We start from the raw sequence: 23,811 nt of genomic DNA, 5'->3' as shown, positions 1-23,811 counted from the left end.
TCTAGCAGGATGTGTTGTCGGACCTGAATGAAAACTGCTGCGCTGTTCGCAGCCGATTGGATCAGAGTATTACTAGCGGGTAGGAGGAGCTTCGCTAGATAGCGAGAGCGGACCTGAGAGGGAACAATACTTGCTAGCGTCATGAGATATGGGCGTTACTGATCGGTTTAGGAGAAGGACCAAAGGGAGGCTGGGCTAAATCGAGATACATTCTAGAAGGGCGTTATCATACATTTTTATCGTCCTACGTATGTGAGGGAGAGGTGGAATTACACAGTACATGTGTCTAAGGTGAGTTGATACTCATTACATCCATTTAGATTCGCATTTTACATAACGATATTGTGCAGTTCTATTGTAAAACATAACATGATCATCTATCACGATATTCTGCAGTTCTATTGTAAAACATAACATGATCATCTGTCATATTTTAAGCCTTGTTTAGGCACTGTCTAGATACTACGTTTTATGACATTCATTTGAAGACGATATTCTTATATTTTGAACATGTATAGTGGGCAAGGTGGTAAAGTCAAAGGATACACATATAGACATATCATAGCAATTGGTTTTAACGTTCCTTATACTTCTACAAGAACACTCCCATGTCGTTTTTGTCGTTTAAGCCTAAGTGGCCTAACGCCTCTGTTTTCATAATCCATTGGGCTTCCTTTCTCAATAGTAGCTTATGTCGATCTCCTCCGTATGTAGGTATGGGAACTTGTTCTATGCCTGCAAATGTAAGTAGATTAACGTTCCCTTTGTGTATTAATTGTATGTGCTCGATCAGACGTGGTGCTCCTTTACCGCTTATGATTGAGTGTTTATGTTCCCTGAATCTTGTGAACATGGCTCTAGTAGTTTGACCTATGTAGAATCGCTTGCATGGGCAAAAAATGGCGTAGACAACATAGCATGTTCTACAGGTTATAAATTGTTTAACTCGGTGTTCGATTCCTCCTATTTTGAGCAGGTTCCCTGTTGACATTTGTGTACAGTGATTACAGCTACCACATTTATAATTTCCGATTGGAGTGCTTGTGTTTAACCAGTTCTCTTCTCTTGACGACTTTGGAAGTCTACTGCGGACTAGATAATCTTTGATCGTATTGCTCCTTACGAAATGTAACTAGTGGTCCATTCTCTGCTACGGTTTTGAGTATGGGATCGGATTTTATCATATACCAGTTCTTTTTGATAGCGTTCTTTATTTTCGGGGCTAAAGCGTTGTATTCAAATGAAAATATAAAATTTTCGGATTTTTTTGATTTTTGGGTCTTGTTTAATAGTTGTTCTGGGGTCATTTCTGAAGCTTTTTTGAATGCTTGTTTCAGAAGATGTTGTGGGTATCCTCGTTTTAGTAGGCGGTCTGTTAGTTCTTTTGCCTGAATCTGGAACTGGTTATCGTTACTATTGATGCGTCTAAGACGAATGAATTGACCATATGGAATCGCTTTTTTTACATACTTCGGGTGGTAGCTGGAATAATGTAAATAGGAGTTAGTAGATGTTGGTTTTCTGTACATGGTTGTTGTAATACTGTTATTCTCTATGTGCACTTCGACGTCAAGAAATTCAATTTTCTGAGGATCTATTTTGTGAGTAAATGCCATGTTCATTGAGTTTTGATTTAAGTAGGACATAAATTCTGTAAATTCGTTGATGTTACCTGACCAGACAATGAAAATATCGTCTACATAGCGATAGTATGTTATGATGTTTTTGAGATATGGATTACTGAGTGTATAAACATATTTGTCTTCAAGGTAGCCCAGAAAGATGTTTGCATATGTACATGCCGCGGGTGTACCCATGGCAGTACCTACTAGTTGTTTAAACCATGTGTCTGCAAATTGGAATGTATTGTTGGACAGTATGAAGTACATAGCCTCGCAGATAAAGGAAGTTACATCACTATCTTTTTTTGCGTTTGTAAGTATGTTTCTGATGGCTTCTATGCCAATTGAGTGTGGGATTCTGCTGTATAGGCTTTCTACGTCTACTGTTGCTAAATATGCCTCACCTTGCCATGTCCTGTTTCTTATTGCTTTTAAGAAGTCATTTGTGTCTTTCAAATAAGATGGAATTTTTAGTAATAGTGGTCGGAGCATCCAATCTATATATTTGGATAGTGGTTCCGTGATTGAGCCGATGTCGGCTACAATCGGACGTCCTGGCGGGTTTGTTCTGGACTTAATAATTTTTGGTAGGAAGTACCATCCTGGTTTATTGGGGTGAGGGGGTATAAGTTTCTCCGCCGTGGTCCGGGAAATTACACCTTTTATGACATAAGTTCTTAATAGGGATTCTAACTTACTTTTGGTTTTAGGAATGGGGTTGTGATTTAACTGTTTGTAATTTTGGGGGTCTTTTAATTGTCTTTCTGCCTCTTTAATGTAATTTTCACGGGTCATTATTACGGTGTTGCCCCCTTTGTCTGCCCTTTTTATGACTAATTGTTTGTTATCTTTTAACCATTTAAGTGCCTTCCTTTCTTTGTCAGAGATATTGTCACTGTCTTTCTCTGTCACTAGTGATTTAATATCTTGTATTACTTTTTGTTGAAATAGGTCAATGGAACTACCTGGTGTGATGGGGAGGTTGAAGGTGGATGGATTGCCTCCTTTGAATGGTTCTATTTCTGAGTGTTCTGTATTATCTCCCTCTGTGAGAGCTAGTAAACATTCAGATTCTATCTCATCGGGGGGGTTATGTACGAAGAAGCCTAAGGGGCCTATATTGATTGGAAGTTCTCCTTTTTCTTTATTCCTCTCTTTACGTGTGTTCGAATTAGAAAACCATTTTTTTAAATTCATTTTTCTTACTCCTTTGAAGAGGTCAATTTCAAAATTGGCCTGGTCAAAGTTTTGTTTGAGGCCGTAATTTAGGCCTTTTGATAGCACTGACAGACAATCGTCACTGAGAGTGTGTTCTGTAAGGTTTATGACGGTCAATTCTTCTTTTTCTTCGGTTATCGTCTCCAGGAGACTTGTTTCCTTTTTTTCTCTATGTTTGTTCTTCTTTCTGCCTCTCCTGATGGTCCTCCTAAAGGGATATCTCTCTTGACATTGTCCGTCTTGTTGCAGGTATGAGAGGGGGGTTCTTCTGATGCACTAGATTCGGAGTCTGTCGTCCAATAATCTTTTTGTTTTCTTTTTTCGAACCGTCTTTTCATCTTTTTTTGTCGCTGAGTACCCCAATCAAAGACTTTTCCATTGTCGAAGTCTTGTTTATCTCTTATATATTTATCCCTTTTGCGATCTTTTATGTCTGCTTGAATTGGTAGGAGTCGTTTTTCTACTCTTTTGATGAATGTTTGCATTTGTTGCTCTGAAATTCTTCCTCTTAGCTCGATTTTAGCTTTACATAAGTCTTCCGTTACTTTTCCGTACTCAGTCTCGTTTCTTCGTAAAATTAATTTGGTAAGATTCATTGAATGATCTAAGTGCAGTTGTTTCCATTCTGCTACAAAATCTTTATTGTCTCCGAATTGTGAAACTTCTTTGTATACTCGGAGTCCTCTTGGTACTCTTCCGCTCGTGCAATAAGATCGTAGAGAGTTCAAGGTCCAAAACAGTCTAACTTCGCGTTCGGCTAAATTCATAATTTTCTGTTCTAGGTTCTTGGTACTAAGAACCTGTAGTTCATCTTTGAGGTTACATTGTGTGAAGAACGCTCCTGCATTCTCCCTCCCTGTTTGTAGTGTTGCCTCTTCTATATTGTCGGAAGTCTCCATGGCTAATTTTGTAGTGTCCGAGGTCCTTCTCTTGACTGATTTCTTTGGTGTGCTCTCCTTCGTAGTAGGTTAGGAATCAATGCAGATAGAGAAAAGGGGCACTCCCGACGACAGTCTTAGTGAGAAAGGTACACCTCCTTCTTAGTTATGGAAAAAGTTATGGAAATAGATAGAACCAGGTTTTGGAACCTACGTCCCAGCACAGCATCCTCTTACACCAATAGCATCCTTCATAAAGGTTTGTTTCTAGGGTCGCGTCTGTTGCTGCCACTTGACACTATACTTAGTGTCTCACAAACAAAGCCATTTACCTCCTCCTGGAGAAACCTAAAGCATTATACGTCTCAGAGTACATTGAAAAAGAGGCTTCATTTGATTCTGATCATCTCCTTAGGAAAACATGGCTATTGCTGTCTAACTTCATTTATATAAGGTTCTTTGACCCCATAGCACAAAAAGACGTACCTGTATGCGTAATGGGGAGTATGAAGAGGGCTCACGGGCTTCACAATGAAGCAAAAACCCATCGCAAACACCTGCGATCAGTGCTAACAGTAGTATGTAGTATGGAAATGCTTGATCTATCAAAATATAATAACGTTTTTTCACTGCATTTAACCCTGAACCGGAAAATAGAACCCAAAGTCGAAAATGGCAGTTTTTTATAAAAAATTCTATAAAAAGTGATCAAAAAGAAGCGTATTCAAAAGTCGCTAAAAATGACACCACCCTCAGCTCCGTACACCAAAGTTTGAAAGATTTATTAGCAATAGAAGATGGCAAAATTAAAAAAAATTTTTTTTTGTATAGGAGGTTTTAATTTTTGTACATGTATGAAAACATTATAAAACCTACACAATTTTGTTATCCCCGTGATCGTACTGACCCAATGAATGAAGCAGACCTGTCATTTGGGGCACACAGTGAAAGCCTTAAAATGCAACAAAAATTGGCGTTTTTTCATCATTTTCACTGCATTCACAGTACACGGCATAGAATATTAAATACCATCATTATGAATTGCGCTTTGTTACGCAGAAAACAAGCCAATACTCAGCTCTTTACATGTAAAAAAGTTATAGATTTTTGAAGGTGGGGAGTGAAAATTAAAGACGCAAAAACAAAATAGGGCCTGGTCCTTAAGGAGTTAAAGACACATGCTAGGACTTTCTCCAGTATCACCAGAAACCCACTTCACTTACCTGGCTGGAGAAAGTTTGCGCAAAACCCAACTTGAAAAGAAGCTCCTTTCTGTAGCTTACAGTGACATACTCATACTATATAATGCCTCTAAACCACATTTCTTAAAACTGAAAATTAGAAATAGGCGAGCAGTTCTCCGAAATGGACTGTAAAGCTATTTTCTGCAATTCCAGTGGCCTCTCATTCTGTATAATGATAAAAGAAAATGCATGTAAAATCACCTCCAGGTGGTATAAACACCAGCTAAGCATCCCCAATACCTGTTCGAGATGCAATATAGAGATAGGTAATATGGACCAAGCAAGCACCGGTGAAATTGTTTTTGGGGGCCTACCTACTGCTACATGGGAATATTAAATGTACCGTATATATCAGGAGGGGCTGTAGGCTATATACAGGGGGGAAGGGGCAGCTGGCTATATACTGGGTGGCAGGGGCTGCAAACTATATACTCAATTGAATAGGTTTTCTCAGTTAATACTAGGGTAGGCTTATACTCAAGTATACATGGTACATTTTTAGGCCACACTGAAAATTTGTGGGTCCCCTCTTATTTCCCCCTCTTTTTGCTGGCCATTACTTCTCTTCCTTCTAATTATGAGTCCCTTGTATATACCCCTCTTATTGTGGATCCCCTTTTATCCCCCCTTATTTTGTAGCCCCTTATGCCCCCCTCTCATATCTACCCCTCTTTTTATGACCTGCTTGCATTGTGGGCCCCCTCATTTTCTTTGGCGCCTTTTATCTCCCTTCTCTTAATGTTGGCCATCACTCTGTCTTATTGTGGGTTACCTGGTATCCCTTCATCTCCCCCTCTTTTTCTAACCCACCCTCATCTCCCCTTTTCTTGTTGCCCCCAATCATCTTCTGTTCCCGCTCTCATTTGTAGTTTTCTCATCTCCCTTCTCTTAATGTTGCCCCCTTGTATTTCATACTCTTTTTATGGGTCCCCTTTCATCTCCCTCTCATTTTGTAGCCCCCTCATCTCCCCCTCTTATTGTGCGCCCTCTGATATCTCCCCCTCTCACTGTGGGCCCTACTGATTTTCTGTACTCCCTTTCACCCCTCTCATTTATGGCCCCTCACACCTCTTTCCTTTTAATGTTATCCCTTTGTATCTCCCCATCTTATTGTGAGATCCCTGGTATCTCTCATCCGGGGCCGACGCTATGGGTAGGCAAAGTGGGCAATTGCCTAGGGTTCCCTGAAAGGGGGGAATCTATTCTTTCAAATGAATCTGGAATTTTGTTTCTAGGTGCTATGGATCCAGAGATTTAAAGTGAGAATATCCGGTACCATTTTTATATATAAAAATCACTCCCGACGGCAGTTAATATCTCTGTTTTCCTGACACTTAGAAACACAAATTTAGATTCATATAAAAGAGGAGACTCTATTCTTTCATAGGAACAAAGAAGTGAGGTTTTTAGTGATATAATATATGTGATCTATTTATGTGAACATATCAATATGGGACATTTGTGAACTCTACACATGTCCATTTATTACATTAAGGAGATGTGAAGGTAAATATGTTCTGTTTGGAGAACATTTTTTGCAATGAAAGTCAAATTTTAAGTATTTTTTATACAATGTTTCAGTTTGAATCAAAATTGCATGAAGGCGCCTATGTCTATAAACTCTTTAATGCAATTTTGAAAATGGGGCAAGTGTGTGCTTTCAGAAAATATGTGGTTTGTTGGGTTTACTTTAATTCGTTTTGCTGTAATTTCGATTTCATTTTTAAAAGTCAAAATTGTAAAAATTGCTCTGGTCAATAAAGTGACAAAAAATCCAGAAATGCCTGGCGGTGAAATGGTTAATACCCCTTGGTTGAATACCCGGGTGGAGATGCTTATCATCTCTCTCCTGTCTATATATCTGTCATCTATCTGTCTAGTTATCTATCTCCTAATAATCTGACCATTTATATATCTGTCTTTATTAATCAATCTTTTATTTCTCTTCTACTGTATTTACCTCTCATATCTATCTACTGTATATATAATCTACTGTATATATCATCTTCTTTAATGTTCTGCATCTAGAAATCTCTTTCATCTTTCATATTAATCTTCTATCATAATAATTATAATTAATAATTCTTTATTTATATAGCACACACAGATTACACAGCGCTGTACAGAGCTTGCCAAATCAGTCCCTGTCCCCATGGAGCTCACAATCTATTCAACCTACCAGTAATTTTTTGGAGTGTGGGAGGAAACCGGAGGACCCGGAGGAAACCTACGCAAACACAGACAACATACAAACTCTTTGTAGATGTTGACCAGCGCTTCAAGGCTGTAGTACTAACCACTGAGCAACTGTGCTGCCCATCAATCTCCCTATCATCTGTTTATCGCCTATAAAATTATCCCATATTACAGTTTGTTTTATCATACTAAAGGGAGCCTCTTACTGACTGTGGCTTGTCATAAAATAGTTTTATTTTGGGGACCCACTTTTAGTTTTGCCCAGGGCCCCACTTTGTCTAGAACCAGCCCTGCTCTCATCTCTCTCATCTCCCCCTTTTTTTCTGACCCACTCTTAACTCCACCTCTCATCTTCTTGAACCCCATTTTATGGGCTCTCTCTCATTTCCCCCCTTTTTTGTGGCCCCTATCATTCCTCGCCTCTTAGTGTGGCCTCCCTCTTATCTCCCCATATTTTTGTGGGCCACCTCTCCTCTTTGTAGCATAGTTAAAATAAAAAAACAAACACCACATGCTCACCTTTCCATGTTCCCCAGCAGCTCCTCTTCTTCTTTGCTGTTGTGTACAACAAGCTGGAAGGCGATGATGTCATCATATCTCGCCTGTCAGCCTGCTGTACTCAGCAGCAGAGAGGCAAAATAATGATGTAGAGAGCTCATAGCTCTCTGCATCATCATTACTTTCTACTCCATCGGACACAGAGTTAAAATCTCAAATGGAAAAGGGGCGGAGTCGGTGTGGCTAGGGCACACCAATGGGTCAGTCAGACCCTGGGTGGGAGTGTTCAAAAATCGCGGCGGGCCGACTGGGAAATCCTGGTGAGCCGACTAGCTTGGGGCTGGTGTGGGCTGGTTTGGGACTCATGGGGCCGGTCTAAAAATAATAAACCATGAACTCACCTTTCCGACGGTCCCTGAAGCTCCACTGATGCAGTCCGGCTGGCTGTGACAGCACTGTGTGCGCAGGCTGGGCACACAATATGATGTTGGCAAGCATCTGATGTCACAGTCTGTTCAATGCCAATGCTCACTGAGTTGTCACTGCTGGCCCGACTGCATCAGCGGAGCTTCAGGGGTGTCGGAAAGGTGAGTTCATCGTTTATTTTTTTATGTGGTGGGCAGGAGACTGGATGGCTGTATACAGGGGGGAGATGGCTGTCTATATACTGTGAAGGGGGGGCTGGCTATCTACAACTGCAGGGGCTGACTGGCTATATACTTGTGTGGGATGGCTATATACTCTGGGGGCAGCTGGCTGGCTATATACTGTAGGGGGGCAGACTGGCTATATACTGTGGGGGGCAGGCTGGCTATATACTGGGGGGCAGGCTGATTACATACTGGGGGGCTGGCTGGTTATATACTGTGGGGGTGGCTGGCTGTCTATATACAGTGGGGGGGCAGGCTGACTATATACTGGGGAGGCAGGCTGCTATGTACTGTGGGGGGGGTTGGTTATATACTGTGGAGGCTGGCTGGTTGAATAATGGGGGGTTGGCTGGCTTTATACTGGGGGAGGGGGCTGGCTGGCTATATACTGCAGGAGGTGCTGGCTGGCTGTATACTGGGGGTCTGGCTTGCTATATACTGGGGGGCTGGCTGGTTATATACTGGGTGGGTGCTGGCTGGCTATATACAGCGGACTGGCTGGTGGTGATATATGGCATAGTAGCAGTAGTAATAGTAGCTTTATTCTTGTACATAGGGGGAAGTATTATAGTAGCTATATTCGTGTACATAGGATCAGTACTTGGGCGATGGAGAAGCAGAGAGCAGCCAGAGCTTAGACTGTACAGAGGAAGGACATTATTGGATAAAAGTACATCGATTATGAGACTGTGTACAACATTGTGGAGCATGTATCATGTAGGGCAGTGATGGCGAACCTATGATACGCGTGTCAGTGCTGACAAGGGTAACTGTTTTCACTGACACGTGGCTGCCCGAGAGTTATGTTTCATCCTACACTGCCAGGTGCAGTAGCCGGGAGGCTGAGAGATTGCACTGAGCTCCCAGCACTTCCTCCTCTTCCTCCCCCGAGCCGGCCCCTCCCCCCTGTGTGAGCTGTGTTTCGTGTCTCCAGTCAGCACAGGTATCATCCCCGCACAGCACCAGGAGAGGTGACCCGGCCATACACCCAGGAGACTCCTCTGCAGCTCCTGATAGTTGTGGTGGGGGGAGGGAGGCAGCACAGACAGAGGCTACATCGCTGCTGCCTTCTGTCAGCTCCACAGCTCCACAGCAGGGACCAGGGAGGACAACAACTCCCATCATACAGTGAGTAAGGTCAGTGCACTGTATGATAGAAGACAGTCATCAGGGCTTGTGACTGAAAGTTCACAGGTTACTAAGCATTTCCACATGTGTCTGATTGTAATAGTTGGTTACAATGTGCTATTTGCACATAGTAATAGATGATGTGGAAAATCCCCAAATACTGCCATATTGTAGTATGGCAGTACAAGGTAGGATCAATGAGACAACCTAGGGTTAAAGTACCCTATAAGTTAAATAATTATAAATATTTGTTATTTACACTATAAATATCACAAAATTATGTTTTTTTTTTTTGTTAAGGTGACACACCACCCGAGTTATGCTTGGTTTTTTGGCGAATTTTGACACACCAAGCTCAAAAGGTTGCCCATCACTGATGTAGGGTGAAGGAGTTGCTAAAGATGGACACTGCAATGTGATCCTGGTAATACAGGGTTTACTCCAGCAGGCTCTGTGTGCACTGTGGCTGAGGGGAATGGCTCTCCTATGTGTGATCCTGAGAGTTCCCCCTGTACAGACTTTGTTAGTGAGAACTCGCTCAGTGCTGTGAGTGAAACACCATTATCACAGAAGCCATCGTCACAGACTGCAGCGAACACTGTACAAAACCCTCAGCTGGGCACAGCTCAGTGGAGAGCAGGTGGCACAGCAGTCAGGAGTAGACACTGTACCAAACCCTCAGCTGTGCATAGCGTCAGTGAGTGGGAAGCAGGCTGCACAGCAGTCAGGACCTGCATCAGGTGTCCCTGCAGAGCAATCATCTGAGGAGAGGCCCAGCACTGAACCAGCTGCAGGTGATCCCACTGTCCAAACCAGAGGTGATAACGGCCACCATCTTATTCCAGTCTGAGGTGGTGGCTCTGGCGGATCTGGAGCTTTGGCTGAGTAGACAGTGTATGGTGAGGAGTAACCCAGTCAAGATTTATGATAAGGAGGATCTTTGGAATGGAGGCTACACTGTGAGGATCACCCTGCTGCGCCACAATGGTGTTACTAGACATCTGCCTCATTCTTTCTATTTGGGATCAGAGAGGGGGATATGCTTCTACCGTGGGCAGCCACATCTGTGCCATAGATGTGGGGGTAGACACCTCGCAGTAATCACAGAGATTACATCTAGGTCCTCTATAAGGAGGCAATGAGTCAGCCTTTAGTTAATGGTCACCTTGGAGACCCTTTCCGAATCATGTTGCGTGTGAGACAAGGCTGCCCCCTCTGCCCCTTGCTATATGTCTTTAGTTTAGATCACTTTTTAAGAAAATTGTTTGGCAATAAGGAATTTACAGAACTGAAGTGTAGAGTAAAGTTGAGACGGTAAAGTTCTGTGCCTATGCAGATGATGTGACAGTCTTCATGTCCTCTAGAAATGACTGTGTGGCTCTACAGCAGGAGATGGCAGCTTTCTCCAAGGTGTCCAACTCAGCCTTGAACATGCAGAAAAGCGAGACTCTGTGGCTGGGTGATGAAAATGGGGTCTTCTCAGTTCCCTTCAGGACCGTAGAGAAGAAGATAAATATTCTGGGAGTTGTGTTTGGAGCTATAGATGAAGGGAAAGTAAACTGGGATGAGAAGCTGGTCGTGTGTAAGTGGAAGGTGCGGAGCTCGGAGCACTGGAAGCTGACGTACTGAGTGAAGGTCAGACTGGTGAGGACCTTCCTGCTCCCCATCTTCTTGTATGTCAGTGTGGTGTTCCCTGTGCCAGACAATTTACTTCCCAGACTAACCATCGTCTTTTTCCACTTTTTGTGTGGCAGTGTGGTCAGCAGAAACGTTGTTTATCTTCCTCATAAAGAGGGTGGTCTCTCAATGCCATGTCCAGAGCTTTTCTATTATCTAATGTTTTTGATGGAAAAAAATGTCATTTTTGTAAGAGCTCAGAGGTAAAGCAGTGGTGCAGACTGTTTAACCCCATAGCGCAATAAGACGTACCCTTACGCATGGGGGAGTATGAAGAGGGCTCACAGGCTGAGCCCTCTTCATACTCACCGGGCGTTTGCTTCATAATGAAGCAAACGCCCGTCGCTAACACCCGCGATCGGTGCTTGCACCGATCGCGGGTGTTAACCCTTTGATTGCCGCCGGCAAAGCTGCCGGCGGCATTAAAGAGCCGGCGGCGCGTGGGCGCCGCCATCTTGGCTCCGATCGTCACTCCCCGTGACGTCACCGGGGAGCGGCGATCCGTTGCCGTGACAGCCTGGGATCACACAAAGATCCCAGGCTGTCATGATCGGGGCTATCTATTATAATGTGCGATCTGCACATTATAATAGATGGTATGCAAAATCCCCATATACTGCCATACTGTAGTATGGCAGTATATGGTAGGATCAATCAGACAACCTAGGGTTAAAGTACCCTAGGGAGTCTGTAAAATAGTAAAAAAAATAAATAAAAAAAAGTAAAAAAAAAAAAAATTATATTAAAAAAACATAAAAATTCAAATCACCCCCCTTTCCCTAGAACTGATATAAATATAAATAAACAGTAAAAATCATAAACACAATAGGTATCGCCGTGTCCGAAAATGCCCGATCTATCAAAATATAATAACCGTTTTTCACTGCGTTAAACCCCGTAGCGGAAAATAGCGCCCGAAGTCGCAAATGGCATTTTTTTGCCATTTTGAAAAATAGAAAAAATTCTATAAAAAGTGATCAAAATGTCGAACAGTCCTAAAAATAGAAGCATTGAAAACGTCATCAGAAGTCGCAAAAAATGACACCACCCACAGCTCCATACACCAAAGTATGAAAAAGTTATTAGCGCAAGAACACTGCAAAATGAAGAATTTTTTTTCTGTACAGGAGGTTTTAATTTTTGTAAATGTATGAAAACATTATAAAACCTATACAAATTTGGTATCCCCGTGATCGTATTGACCCAATGAATGAAATAGACATGTCATTTGGGGTGCACAAGGAAAGCTGTAAAAACCAAGCCCACAAGAAATGGCGCAAATGTGTTTTTTCATCATTTTCACTGCATTTAGAATTTTTTTCCTGCTTCCCAGTGCACGGCATGGAATATTTAATACCATCACTACGAAGTGCAATTTGTTACGCAGAAAATAAGCCATCACACAGCTCTGTACATGGAAAAATAAAAAAGTTATAGATTTTTGAAGGTGGGGAGTGAAAAATAAAAACGCAAAAACGAAAAAGGGCCTGGTCCTTAAGGGGTTAAGAGCCAGATCCAGAAGTTTGTGTCCGTGTGGTCGGTCGGGGACCCGATAAAGAGGGTGACTGCCCCTGTAAAGCATAATGTTTCCTGGGGTCCATATAATTGGTAAAATCATTAGATGGAAGATCTTGTATGAGGACATTAGACAGCTCTCCAGGAAGCAGTTATACAATGATCTTCTGAGGTTTAAGTTTGGTGTCCAAATACAATTATGTGGAGCCTGTGAAACAGGCTGCAAAAACCCTGGAGGATCCCAGAGTCCCCCCTCATATGAGGGATGTGGCCTGGCTGGCATTTCACGGGAAAACCAGTACAATGCCAACCTTGCAATAAAATAAAAATCAATAAATCATTTAATAAATGAAAATATAAAGCAAAGGTTGGCATGGCCGTTGTTAACGTTGTTTAGTCTAATGAATTCATCGGTATAAATAAAAGTTTTATAGAAATTTGATAATACTTGTATTCATATGCCCTTTTGATCTGTATTGCAGGAGAACAAGTCAATCAGTAACTCTTTTGAATATCGCTGATCTTTTCATCTTCAAGTTCAGAGTATTTCACAAGACATCAACAAAACATTCTTCATCTTGCAGATACGAAAACCACAGGTTACACTGGAACTACTGGACCTAAAGAGCAAAAAGCGAAAAAAAATGGATAGACACTTAAAAAATATTCTTGTTGTATCTTTTGGTTTTTTGTTATTATTTACAGCTTTTGGAGGGCTGCAGAGTTTGCAGGTAGGTAAACTGTATTTCCTTACATATTGCATATGTCATTTATTTATTTGTTAGGTTGTTCCGTATATATTTCTCATTATTTATATGTTAAATGAAGATTTATAATGTAAACATAAGGATAAGCAGAGGGCCGGAGAGCTAGGTCATGTGGATAGAGGATTTGTGTGAGGCTGCTGGCAGTTTCACCACTGAAACCCCATCAATTATAAAAAGCAGATTATCTGAGCCCCAACATGGACACTAGGCCATTGACGTTTTTGAAGTGTGGATAAGATACAACTTCGCTGTTAGCAGAAAAACCCTTTTCAATCTGTACCTCCAATGTTTAACCCCCATTTGGTTTTTAATAGAGATATTTTCCTCATGGTTAAAGGAAACCTGCCACATGAAATAGTAGGTGTAAGCTCAGGGTGAGCTGGTGCCAGAGCATATTTTCGTTATTGTCATAAACCGCTGTATCGCGGTTTAAGCACTTTTTATTCTTTATATCTGAAGCAGCTTTGGCGCACCAAGTGGTCGTGCGCTTACATAAGAAGTGCCGGAGAGCCGGTGACATCACGCGCGCATGGTCGTGCGCATGGTGCACCGAAGCTGCTTAACATATAAAGATTAAAAAGTGTTTAAACTGCGATACAGCGGTTTATGACACTAACGAAAATAAGCTCCGGCACCAGCTCACCCTGAGTTGGTGCTCGGTATTTGCAGCTTACGCCTACTATTTCATGTGGTAGGTTTCCTATGATTTAAGGATATATTCCAGCAAAATCAAGGATCATAAACCAGGGGCACTTACTCATAGATCCAGGAACAGTGACTGTGGTAATTTTCTCCTACTTGTTATTCATGGAAGCCTTATTTCTAAAATAAAAATGTACTATTATGCTAATGAACCTCCTCCATGCTATAACTTCACTGGCTGTTACAATGTCTCCCCATCCCCCTTGCTCTCCCAGCACTTCCCCCCTCCTTCTGTTTTATGTAATCTCACTCCAGCAGAGGAAGTTTCAGCTCACAGTGGGAGAATTATTCCTGCACAGGAGATGGAAGATGACCACAGTCACAGTATCATGAATGATTTTTAAGGTAGATTTCCTTTGAAATGTTTTTAGGAAACAACAGACTCTATGCTGTATGAGCAGTGAGACTATGGAACTGCAGAATGTTATAACTGGTTGAGACTCTGGCCAATTCTTGAGTTGAAAAATATCACGTTATGGGAACTAGATGATGAAAATTGGACATGTGCAAAATTGGATTCATGAATTTGGCAGTGTTTTTTTTTGCCTTTCCCGGGATCAGTAGTGTAGGATTATTGGTTGGATAGACATGTGTATTTATTCAAACTAATCTACTGTGATAACCATATAGGGTAATACATACATTTCCTTGTTTTTTGTTTAGAGCAGTCTCAATGCAGATGAAGGGCTTGGTGTTGCTTCACTGAGTATCATCTATGGAGCTCTTATTATATCTTCAATGTTTGTTCCCCCAATTGTAATCAAGAAGATTGGATGTAAATGGACAATTGTTGGTTCTATGTGCTGTTATATTACATATTCTCTTGGCAACTTCTACCCTAGCTGGTAAAGTATTATATGATAACCTACCTGGTAAAGTATTAAGTCTAAATAGTTCTAGATAAGTGACTTGGGTTTAAAAATAAAAAAAATGATCTGTCTATTTTGTGCATGACATTGACTGCAGTACCAGTGCGACATCAAGTGGTGACTATTATGTAGCTGTGTTTACAACAAATAATTTTGAAAGTGATGTTATAATATAAGGACTTGAAAATGAAAAACATAACCATTTTTCTGCTTTGGGATATTTAAAGAATTTTCTTGGGTGCGAATAAGCTTTTAATTCATTTCTACAGATGAAATCTGTTATTGTAATCCTGTCTTTGATACATTTGAAGTGACCCTCACCAAATTAAAAACTGTTCAGTGGGCATAGTTAAAAATTGTAGCTGTATTGATGCATAATTGTTTAAAAACTGAGCCCCCAAAACATCTTAAAGCACATCTATACTGAGCATTAAATGACCAATGCAACTGGGCGGAGATCGCAAAGAGAATAATGGCTCAGGGGTCTCGCCAGCAGTCAGTGTACCCCACCTTTATTATTGCTTATGATGTTTGGGCTCACAATTTAACAAGTGGGGTATTCCACAGATGCATTTTACCAAGATGATCTTGTGATTGCACTTAGTTGAGACAGATCCCAATTTAACATTGTGGAATGTCTCTTTTATCAGCTAGCCTTTGCTGAAAATACCAGAATATATGCAGAGTTAACTGTCCCGCCTACATGACTAGACCTACCCAACTTATACATATCTACCCAGAGATCTGCCCAGCAATGTCCTGCATAAATTTCAATTGCTACAGTTGTGCCCACTTCCACACAGCCCAGGTGGAACTGACAGTTGTGGATTAGTGGAGGCTGGTTTGAGGTGGAAGCTCCCTCAGGATGGTGGAACTAAACCTGTAAATGCCAACCGTGTGCAGCCATAATGGGGCCAATGTGACTGGAGCTAGCATAGTTAGGCCTCTTCCACACTAGCGTTGCGTTTCACGTCAGGGTGCAATGCGTGAAAAACTGACGTTTTTGGCTGCGTTTTTGTTCCATTTTTCCTTGGAGTAATTAGCGTTTTTGCGTTTTTCACGCGCGTGTTGTTAGCGTTTTTTTGCGTTTTCGGCGCATTTTTCACGCGCGAGTCAATGGGAGACTCAAGCATTTTTCAAAGGGACCATGGTTTGGGATTAAAATGTGTTATTTAATTGAAAAATAATGTCTTCTGATAAGTTGCAAACATCTGCGGTCTATTCTTCACTGTTCCCCGTGTATATTATCTCCCGACAAGTTAGCAGATGTGAAGAACAGTGAAGAATAGAATAAAACCAGTGAACACAGTGAAAACAGTGACCACAGGATCATTTAAGAGAAAAACACAGTGCAGAACACAGTGCAGAATAGATTACAGATGTTCGGCACATCTGCTTACTTGTCGGGAGATACGCGCGGAACGGTGCGGCCAAAATAGCATGTGAAGAACAATATATATGTGTGTGAAGAACAAATTGCAGATGTTTAAATACATCTGCAATGTGTTCTTCACACATATATATTGCTGCGATTTTGACGCGCATGCAAACGAACGCAAGCACGCGCGTGCAAAACAACGCTAATGAAGAAAGACCCATTGAATACAATGGGACAGAGTGCAATGCAAGTTCTGCGCGTCAAATGCACGCGCAGAACTCGCGCGTGAAAAACGCCAGTGTAGAAGGGGCTTTAGGGTTAGCTAGAGAAGTAGAAAAAAGGTCAGAAAAGGGTTAGATAGTAAAACGTTTAAATGGAATATACTAGCAAAAATACTATGGCTGTATAGTGCATCCATGTCTTGGCCACCTATGTCATTAAGTACCTTCGATATATTAGTGGCCAGAAGTACCAGTGCTTTTGATGTAAATGCAATGGGGGGACTAGATTTGCTGAGAAAATTGATCCTGTACGGCACAAAACACACAGGACATTGCTTGTATATCACTAGACAGGCTGCACTCACAGGTTATCACAACTGTGATTGGGATATTAGTGACCATTGCCGGTCCAGCCTGAGGACACTGGTGAGGCCTGGTGGGTCTGTGAGCCCACACATCATATACAATAATAAAGGTGGGGTTCATCGACCGCTGGTAAGACTCCTCAGTCATTGTTCTCTTTGAAGTCTCTGTATTTACAGTAATACACAGTTGACAGAGCTGAAAGCTAGAGATGGGGAAATTTATTGAGATTGGTTTTGACCTGATTCACGGAATTTTTTGAAAAAATATAATTTGACCTGAATTGAATTGTGATGAATCACATTAAAAAACAGGTATTTCCTGGGTACAGAGAGACTGTAGAATGTTGTAGAACGTTGTGTCATGCTCAAATATGCATAGAGAGCATGGTTTGGTCTTCAAACAATGCTGTGTTTTAGTATGACACGCACATGACAGCTGATGTTCTTCGAATCGCTTCACTCTTCACTTCCATGTGCACTTACAGAGGCCACCTTCACCAAATAAGTGAAGTGGGAAAGCAGCCTGACAAGGTAACGTCTGTGCCAGCTCGAAAGGACTGAGCTGAGAGCCAAGATCCCACTATAACATTACAGAGTGCACTCTTTTTACACTGACATCAGATGATTCCATAGATTACGAGAGAACCTGTTCTGTTAAACGCTAATACATGTAGAAACCCCCCCAAATAGTGGAGAGGGTGTCAGCAGTAATTTTGCATTGACATCACTGATCATTTTGCCCTTCATTTCATCCGTCAGTGTCCACATTCAATCGGTCAATAATCCATCATCAGTATTGCTAAAGCCAAAAACAAACAGAAGTGGATCCAAAACAGAGATGACCAGTAAATTGGATATTTGAATGTCCTCTGTGTTCTGTATCCACTCCTGCTTTTGGCTATCAATCCTGAGGCTTTTTATTCCTTCTGACAGATTAAATGAAGGGGAAAACTAAACAAAGTGGCAATGTCATAGAGTGGTGGAGGCTGAAAACAGCATTATAAAAAATTACAGAGTGTTCCAGGGAGACAGCGGTCAGTTGGCAGCAGCACAAGTAGGCTGCAGAGTGGGAAAATGACAGAGTGTGGAGGTGGCAGCAACCTGGTAGGCCACAGAGTGGCACAATGACAAAGTGTGGAGGTGGCAGAAAATTCCAGTCACTGGTAAAGATGGTGGGAGGCAGATGGAGCAACTGGCAGAAGATGTGTGGCATCAGGTGGGTGGCAGCATCAGAATAGTGGCTGCGGCAGGTAATTAGAATCCAAACTCATTTCTCAACGTTTGTGGGAGGCGTCGTGGCTGACCTAATCTGATGCATAAGGCATGGCTGTGATCAAATCCTGGCTCATCCAAGCCTGATTCATCTTGACAATGGTAAGTCTTTCCACATTATGGGTGGAGAAGTGGGCTCTCCTTGGGGTAAGGATGGCCCCCACCGCACTGAACACTCGCTCTGATGCCACACTACTGGCCGGGCAGAACAGCTTCTCTACTGCAAACTCCACAAGTTGCGGCCACGCATCAAGTTTGGCTGTCCAATAGTCCATGGGATCCTCTACCTGATATGGTATATTGCTGTCCAAGTAGGCCACCACCTGCTCATGCAGGGTCTGCTCCATGTCCTGTTGCTGCTGGTGGCAGCTACCCTCCTCACTAGGCAGGTAAAGGAAGTTGCTCATTAAGGACTCCAGACTTAAGCTGCTGCTGATGGAGCTACTCCCCCCTCCATCTCCCCACAGCAGCTATGGCAGTAGTATGTGAGCAATGAATGCCAGGAATGCACATAGGCAGCGGCCAACTGTCTCCACAATATTTCTCTATAGTACCATTGACTGGTAACGAGGGTCCAAGAGGGTGGAGATCCAAAAGTGATCACTTTGGCGGATGTTCTCTATTCGTCTGTCACTGGTTAGACAAAGCAGTATACTGTGGGCCATCTGCGCAAGTGACTCTGCGGGACTCCCGGCCTCCATCTCCACTGCATACTGCATGGGTCATCTGCCTCGTCTTCTCCCTCCTCTAGATGCTCCTGCTCCTCCTCTCTTGTCACCTGAGTGGAAAAACCACTGATGTCACCAGACTCTACTTGTGCTCCAATGGTCCCCTCCTCCTCCGCCTTCTCTTCCAGTTCAGTACCCACTGGACTCATGTGGCCTTGAGAGCTAGTCAATACAGTGCCCTGAACAAACAGATTTTGCAGCATGAGTTCCAGGACATAAAGCAGTGGAATGACATTATTCATCCCGCAGTCCTGGCAACTGACAAATAACGTGGCCTCTTCAAAGGGCCTGAGCAAACAGCAGGTGTCACGCATGAGCTGCCAGTGGCTGACATCAAAGTTACACAGGGGAGTACTCCTGGTCACTTGCATCATCAAAAAAATCTCTTTTTATAGAGGCGGTGTCAGAACCGTTCAGTGTGAATTGTGCCTCTGGAGTCTGGACACACCCGATGACTATGGTCCAGCAGTTAATGAGTTACCTGGTCTTTGCTGGACTGATGCAGCTGATTTCAGCTCCAATCAGCACTAGTCCTATCAGCTTCTTGTCTGTCTCTCCAGCTTTACTTATAAGGCTGCCAGTGGCTCAATTGTGTGCTGGCTATTGTCTAGTTCTTACCTGGATATCCCAGCTCCCCATATTTCCCTGTGACCTCTTTGTACCTTCTGTTATCGTTGCCGAACCTTTGCCTGACTTTGACTACCGTTTTTGCCTACTGAATTTGTACTGCGATTCTTCTGGTTTTGATTCTGGCTTGTCGACTACCCCTTATTGTGTTGTCTGTCTTGTCCAGTTACGTGTGTCACTTACATAGTATAGGGACCGCCACCGAGGTTGTCCGCAGTTGCTAGAGCTGTCTTGAGGCAAGTAGGTAGGGACAGTGGGAGGGGGTTCAGCCTCAGGGCTCACTGTCTGGTTGTCTTTCCCCCCACCTACTGACAGAATAGCCAGCCCAAAATATACTGTCGCTGTCATGGACAGCAGAACTGCGTTGACAAATATTGTGGAACAGATGCAGCAAATCAACACCATGGTGCAGGAACTAGCTGTTCGGCTTCATGAGCAGGAGACGGCCCCACGTCAGTTTACCATGGCTTCCCCAGCACCACCTGAGCCACCTGTACAACTCCCAGATAAGTTCAGTGGGGATAGAAAGAGATTCTGTGCCTTTCGGGAGGGGTGTAAATTGTTTTTTAGATTGCGCCCCCGCTCTTCTGGGGATGAGGTCCAGAAGGTGGGCATAGTTATGTCTCTACTCCAGGGGTCACCACAGGAATGGGCTTTCTCGTTACCTCCTAGTTCTCCTGAGTTGCAGACGGTGGATGGGTTCTTTCAGGCCCTAGGGCTACTGTATGATGACCCGGATAGTGCAGCTAATGCTGAACGTCACTTGACAGGTCTGAGGCAGGGTAGGCGTCCTGTGGAGGAATATTGCTCGGAGTTTAGGCAGTGGAGTGGTCCCTCCACTTGGAATGACTCGGCACTCCGATTTCAGTTTCGTGTCGGACTGAATGATCGGTTGAAGGATCTGTTGGTAGCTTATCCCACTCCTAGTTCACTTGAGGATAGCATGACATTAGCTATCCGAGTTGACAGACGCTTGAGAGACAGGCTAAAGGAGAGAGGTACATCAGACGCTTTTAGACCTTCACCTATTCGTGTTACCAACCCTAGTCCTTCCCCTCCTGCTATACCCCCATCAGAGGAACCTATGCAAGTGGATTCTACTGATGCCAAGACCAGACGTGCATATCGTGTGTTGAACAACTTATGTTTCTACTGTGGGAAAGCAGGACATCGAGTCCGGCAATGTCCATCCCTTCCTGGACCACCGCCGGAAAACTTCTACGCCTGAGTGACTATCGAGGGGGTCACTCAGGCGAACAGGTAACCTTCACCAATAAGAATAAGTTATTATTGCCTATTTCATTGTCTTTGGGAGGGAGATACATCTCTGGTTATGCTCAGATTGACTCGGGGTCTTCTGCTAATTTTGTTAACCCTATGTTCTTTTCCGGTCTAGAGGTGTGTCCCCTTCTGCTCCAATCTCCTGTTAATGTCACAGGAGCAGACTCAGCCCCCTTTGCTCAGGGGGATATACGTTACATCACCCCCTGCCTTGAGGTTAAGGTGGGGGCAGTTCATGTGGAACGTATGAAGTTTTTGTGTCTGCATAACCTGTCGTCTGATGTGATCTTAGGTTTGCCTTGGTTGGAGAAGCACAATCCTGTTTTTAATTGGGCAAACCGGGAACTGGTGAAATGGGGTACTGAATGTGACTCCCATTGTGAGGTGGTTTCTTTTGCTGAGTGCTCTTCCATGGAAGAGGATATTCCGAGTTTTTTGTCCGATTATGCGGATGTATTTGATGAAAAAACTGTGGACGGATTGCCGCCACACAGATCATACGACTGTGCCATTGAATTAATTCCCGGCGCCAAGTTTCCTCGAGGTCGTATTTTTAACTTGTCTTGTCCGGAAAGGGAGGCTATGCGGGAGTATATTAAGGAAAGTCTCCAGAAGGGTCACATTCGCCCATCTTCATCCCCATTGGGAGCAGGGTTCTTTTTTGTGGGAAAGAAGGATGGGGGATTACGACCCTGTATAGATTATCGACAACTTAACAGAATCACTGTTAAGAATCAACACCCTCTACCCCTGATTCCTGACTTATTTAACCAAATTGTGGGGGCCAAATGGTTTTCCAAGATAGACTTGCGAGGGGCTTACAATTTGATTAGAATCAGAGAGGGTGATGAATGGAAGATCGCTTTCAATACACCAGAGGGTCATTTTGAATATCTAGTGATGCCTTTCGGTCTATGTAATGCCCCGGCGGTCTTTCAACATTTTGTGAATGATATATTTCGTCAGCATCTAGGTCGTTTTCTTGTGGTCTACTTAGATGACATTTAGATTTTTTCTCCCGACTGGGCTTCACACATAAAACATGTTCGTGTAGTGATGGAACTGCTTAGACAAAACAGTCTGTTTGCTAAGTTGTCTAAATGTCAGTTTGGTATCCAGGAGGTCTCTTTTTTAGGTTACTACATCACCCCTAATTCCTTCCGTATGGATCCCCTTAAGGTGGTGGCCATCGAAAAGTGGGAACGTCCCAATAATTTGAAGGCCTTACAAAGATTTCTGGGGTTCGCTAATTATTATAGGAAATTTATTAAGGGGTTTTCTGTTATAGCCAAACCACTTACTGATCTCACCAGGAAGGGGGCAGATCTTGTCAACTGGTCTCATGAGGCTATCCGAGCTTTTGACAAGCTCCGTAAGTGTTTTTCAGAGGCCCCAGTATTGACTCAACCTAATTTTGAACGTCCATTTATTGTGGAGGTGGACGCATCAGAGGTAGGGGTAGGAGCGGTGTTGTCCCAAGGATCGGACACTCTTACTAACCTGCGACCTATTGCGTTCTTCTCAAAGAAGTTCTCTCAAGCTGAATGTAACTATGATATCGGTAATAGAGAACTATTGGCCATCAAGTTGGCATTTGATGAATGGAGGCATTTCCTTGAAGGTGCCAAACATAAGGTGGTGGTACTCACTGATCATAAGAATCTGGTTTACCTAGACAATGCTAAACGTCTCTCGCCACGTCAAGCCTGATGGGCTTTGTTTTTTACCAGATTCGATTTTGAAGTCACTTACCGACCTGGTTCCCGTAATATCAAGGCTGACGCCTTGTCTCGTAGCTTTGATATAGAAAGTTCCCCCAGGACTCAATCTGATACTGTTTTAAGACCCGGGGTAGTAGTGTCTATTTTGCAACCTGACTTGGTGACCCTGATTGCAGAATCTCAGGGTCAAGCACCTCATAACACTCCAGACTCTTTGTTGTATGTACCGCCTAACCTTCGACTCCGAGTTCTTGAAGAGATTCATAGTTCAGTTTTGTCTGGTCATCCAGGTGTGGCAGGTACTAAGTATCTGCTCTCACGCCATTACTGGTGGCCATCTTGGGCTCGAGATGTCAAGGCTTTTGTCGAAGCTTGTGAGGTTTGTGCTAGGTCCAAGGTCCCTCGTAGACCACCCGAGGGTCTGTTACATCCTCTACCGGTTCCTACGAGACCTTGGACGCATCTTTCTATGGATTTTATTACCGACTTGCCACTATCTAAGGGTAAGACAGTCATTTGGGTAGTGGTGGATAGATTTTCTAAGATGTGTCATCTCATCCCACTACGCAAACTGCCTAACGCTCGCACACTCGCCACACTTTTTATTAATCATATTCTACGTCTTCATGGGGTGCCTGAGAATGTTGTTTCCGACAGGGGTGTCCAGTTTGTGGCTAGGTTTAGGAGGGAGTTCTGTGGCAAATTAGGTATCTCTCTGTCCTTCTCGTCTGCATTCCATCCTCAGACCAATGGACAGACAGAGAGGACCAATCAATCGTTAGAGCAATTTCTAAGATGTTTTGTGGCTGATACTCAGAATAAGTGGAAAGACTTCATTTCTCTAGCAGAGTTTGCTATAAACAATCATGAACAACGTTCTATTAAGATGTCACCTTTCTTCTGTAATTATGGTTTTAACCCCAGGTACTCGTCTGTTCATTCTGCAGAATCTATTAATCCCTCAGCCGAGGTCATTTTCTCTAAACTGTGCACAGTTTGGGCCCAAGCTCATCAGAACTTGGTAAAAGCCCAAGAGGCTTATCAAAGACATGCTAATAAAAGACGTATATCTGGTCAGCAATATGTACTAGGTGAGAAGGTCTGGCTTTCAGCTAAAAATCTGAAACTTAGGGTGCAGTCAGGGAAACTGGCACCCAAATATATTGGACCTTATACCATTGTGGAAATCATTAATCCGGTAACCTTTAGGTTGAAACTACCCAATGCTCTTCGTATCCATCCTGTGTTTCATAA

At 43.0% G+C, this 23,811-nt stretch overlaps 1 protein-coding gene across 3 annotated transcripts in view; it reads left to right on the top strand.

The window, feature by feature from the left end:
- The window catches only part of UNC93A (unc-93 homolog A), a 133,366-nt gene that overhangs the window by 15,933 nt on the left and 93,622 nt on the right, over positions 1 to 23,811 (top strand). For 2 of the 3 annotated variants that reach the window (XM_072141172.1, XM_072141171.1), the window contains exons 2-3: positions 13,109 to 13,357; positions 14,759 to 14,940. In XM_072141172.1, coding sequence (XP_071997273.1) covers positions 13,271 to 13,357; positions 14,759 to 14,940 — 269 coding nt within the window. In that variant the 5' untranslated portion in view covers positions 13,109 to 13,270. The remainder of the gene's footprint in view (positions 1 to 13,108; positions 13,358 to 14,758; positions 14,941 to 23,811) is intronic. The other variant, XM_072141173.1, reaches the window with a different exon arrangement.

Source organism: Engystomops pustulosus, chromosome 3 (assembly GCF_040894005.1).
Source record: "Engystomops pustulosus chromosome 3, aEngPut4.maternal, whole genome shotgun sequence".
NCBI classification, from domain to species: Eukaryota; Metazoa; Chordata; class Amphibia; order Anura; family Leptodactylidae; genus Engystomops; species Engystomops pustulosus.
Note: the sequence above shows the minus strand (reverse complement) of the source record. Positions and strands in the feature narration are given on the sequence as shown.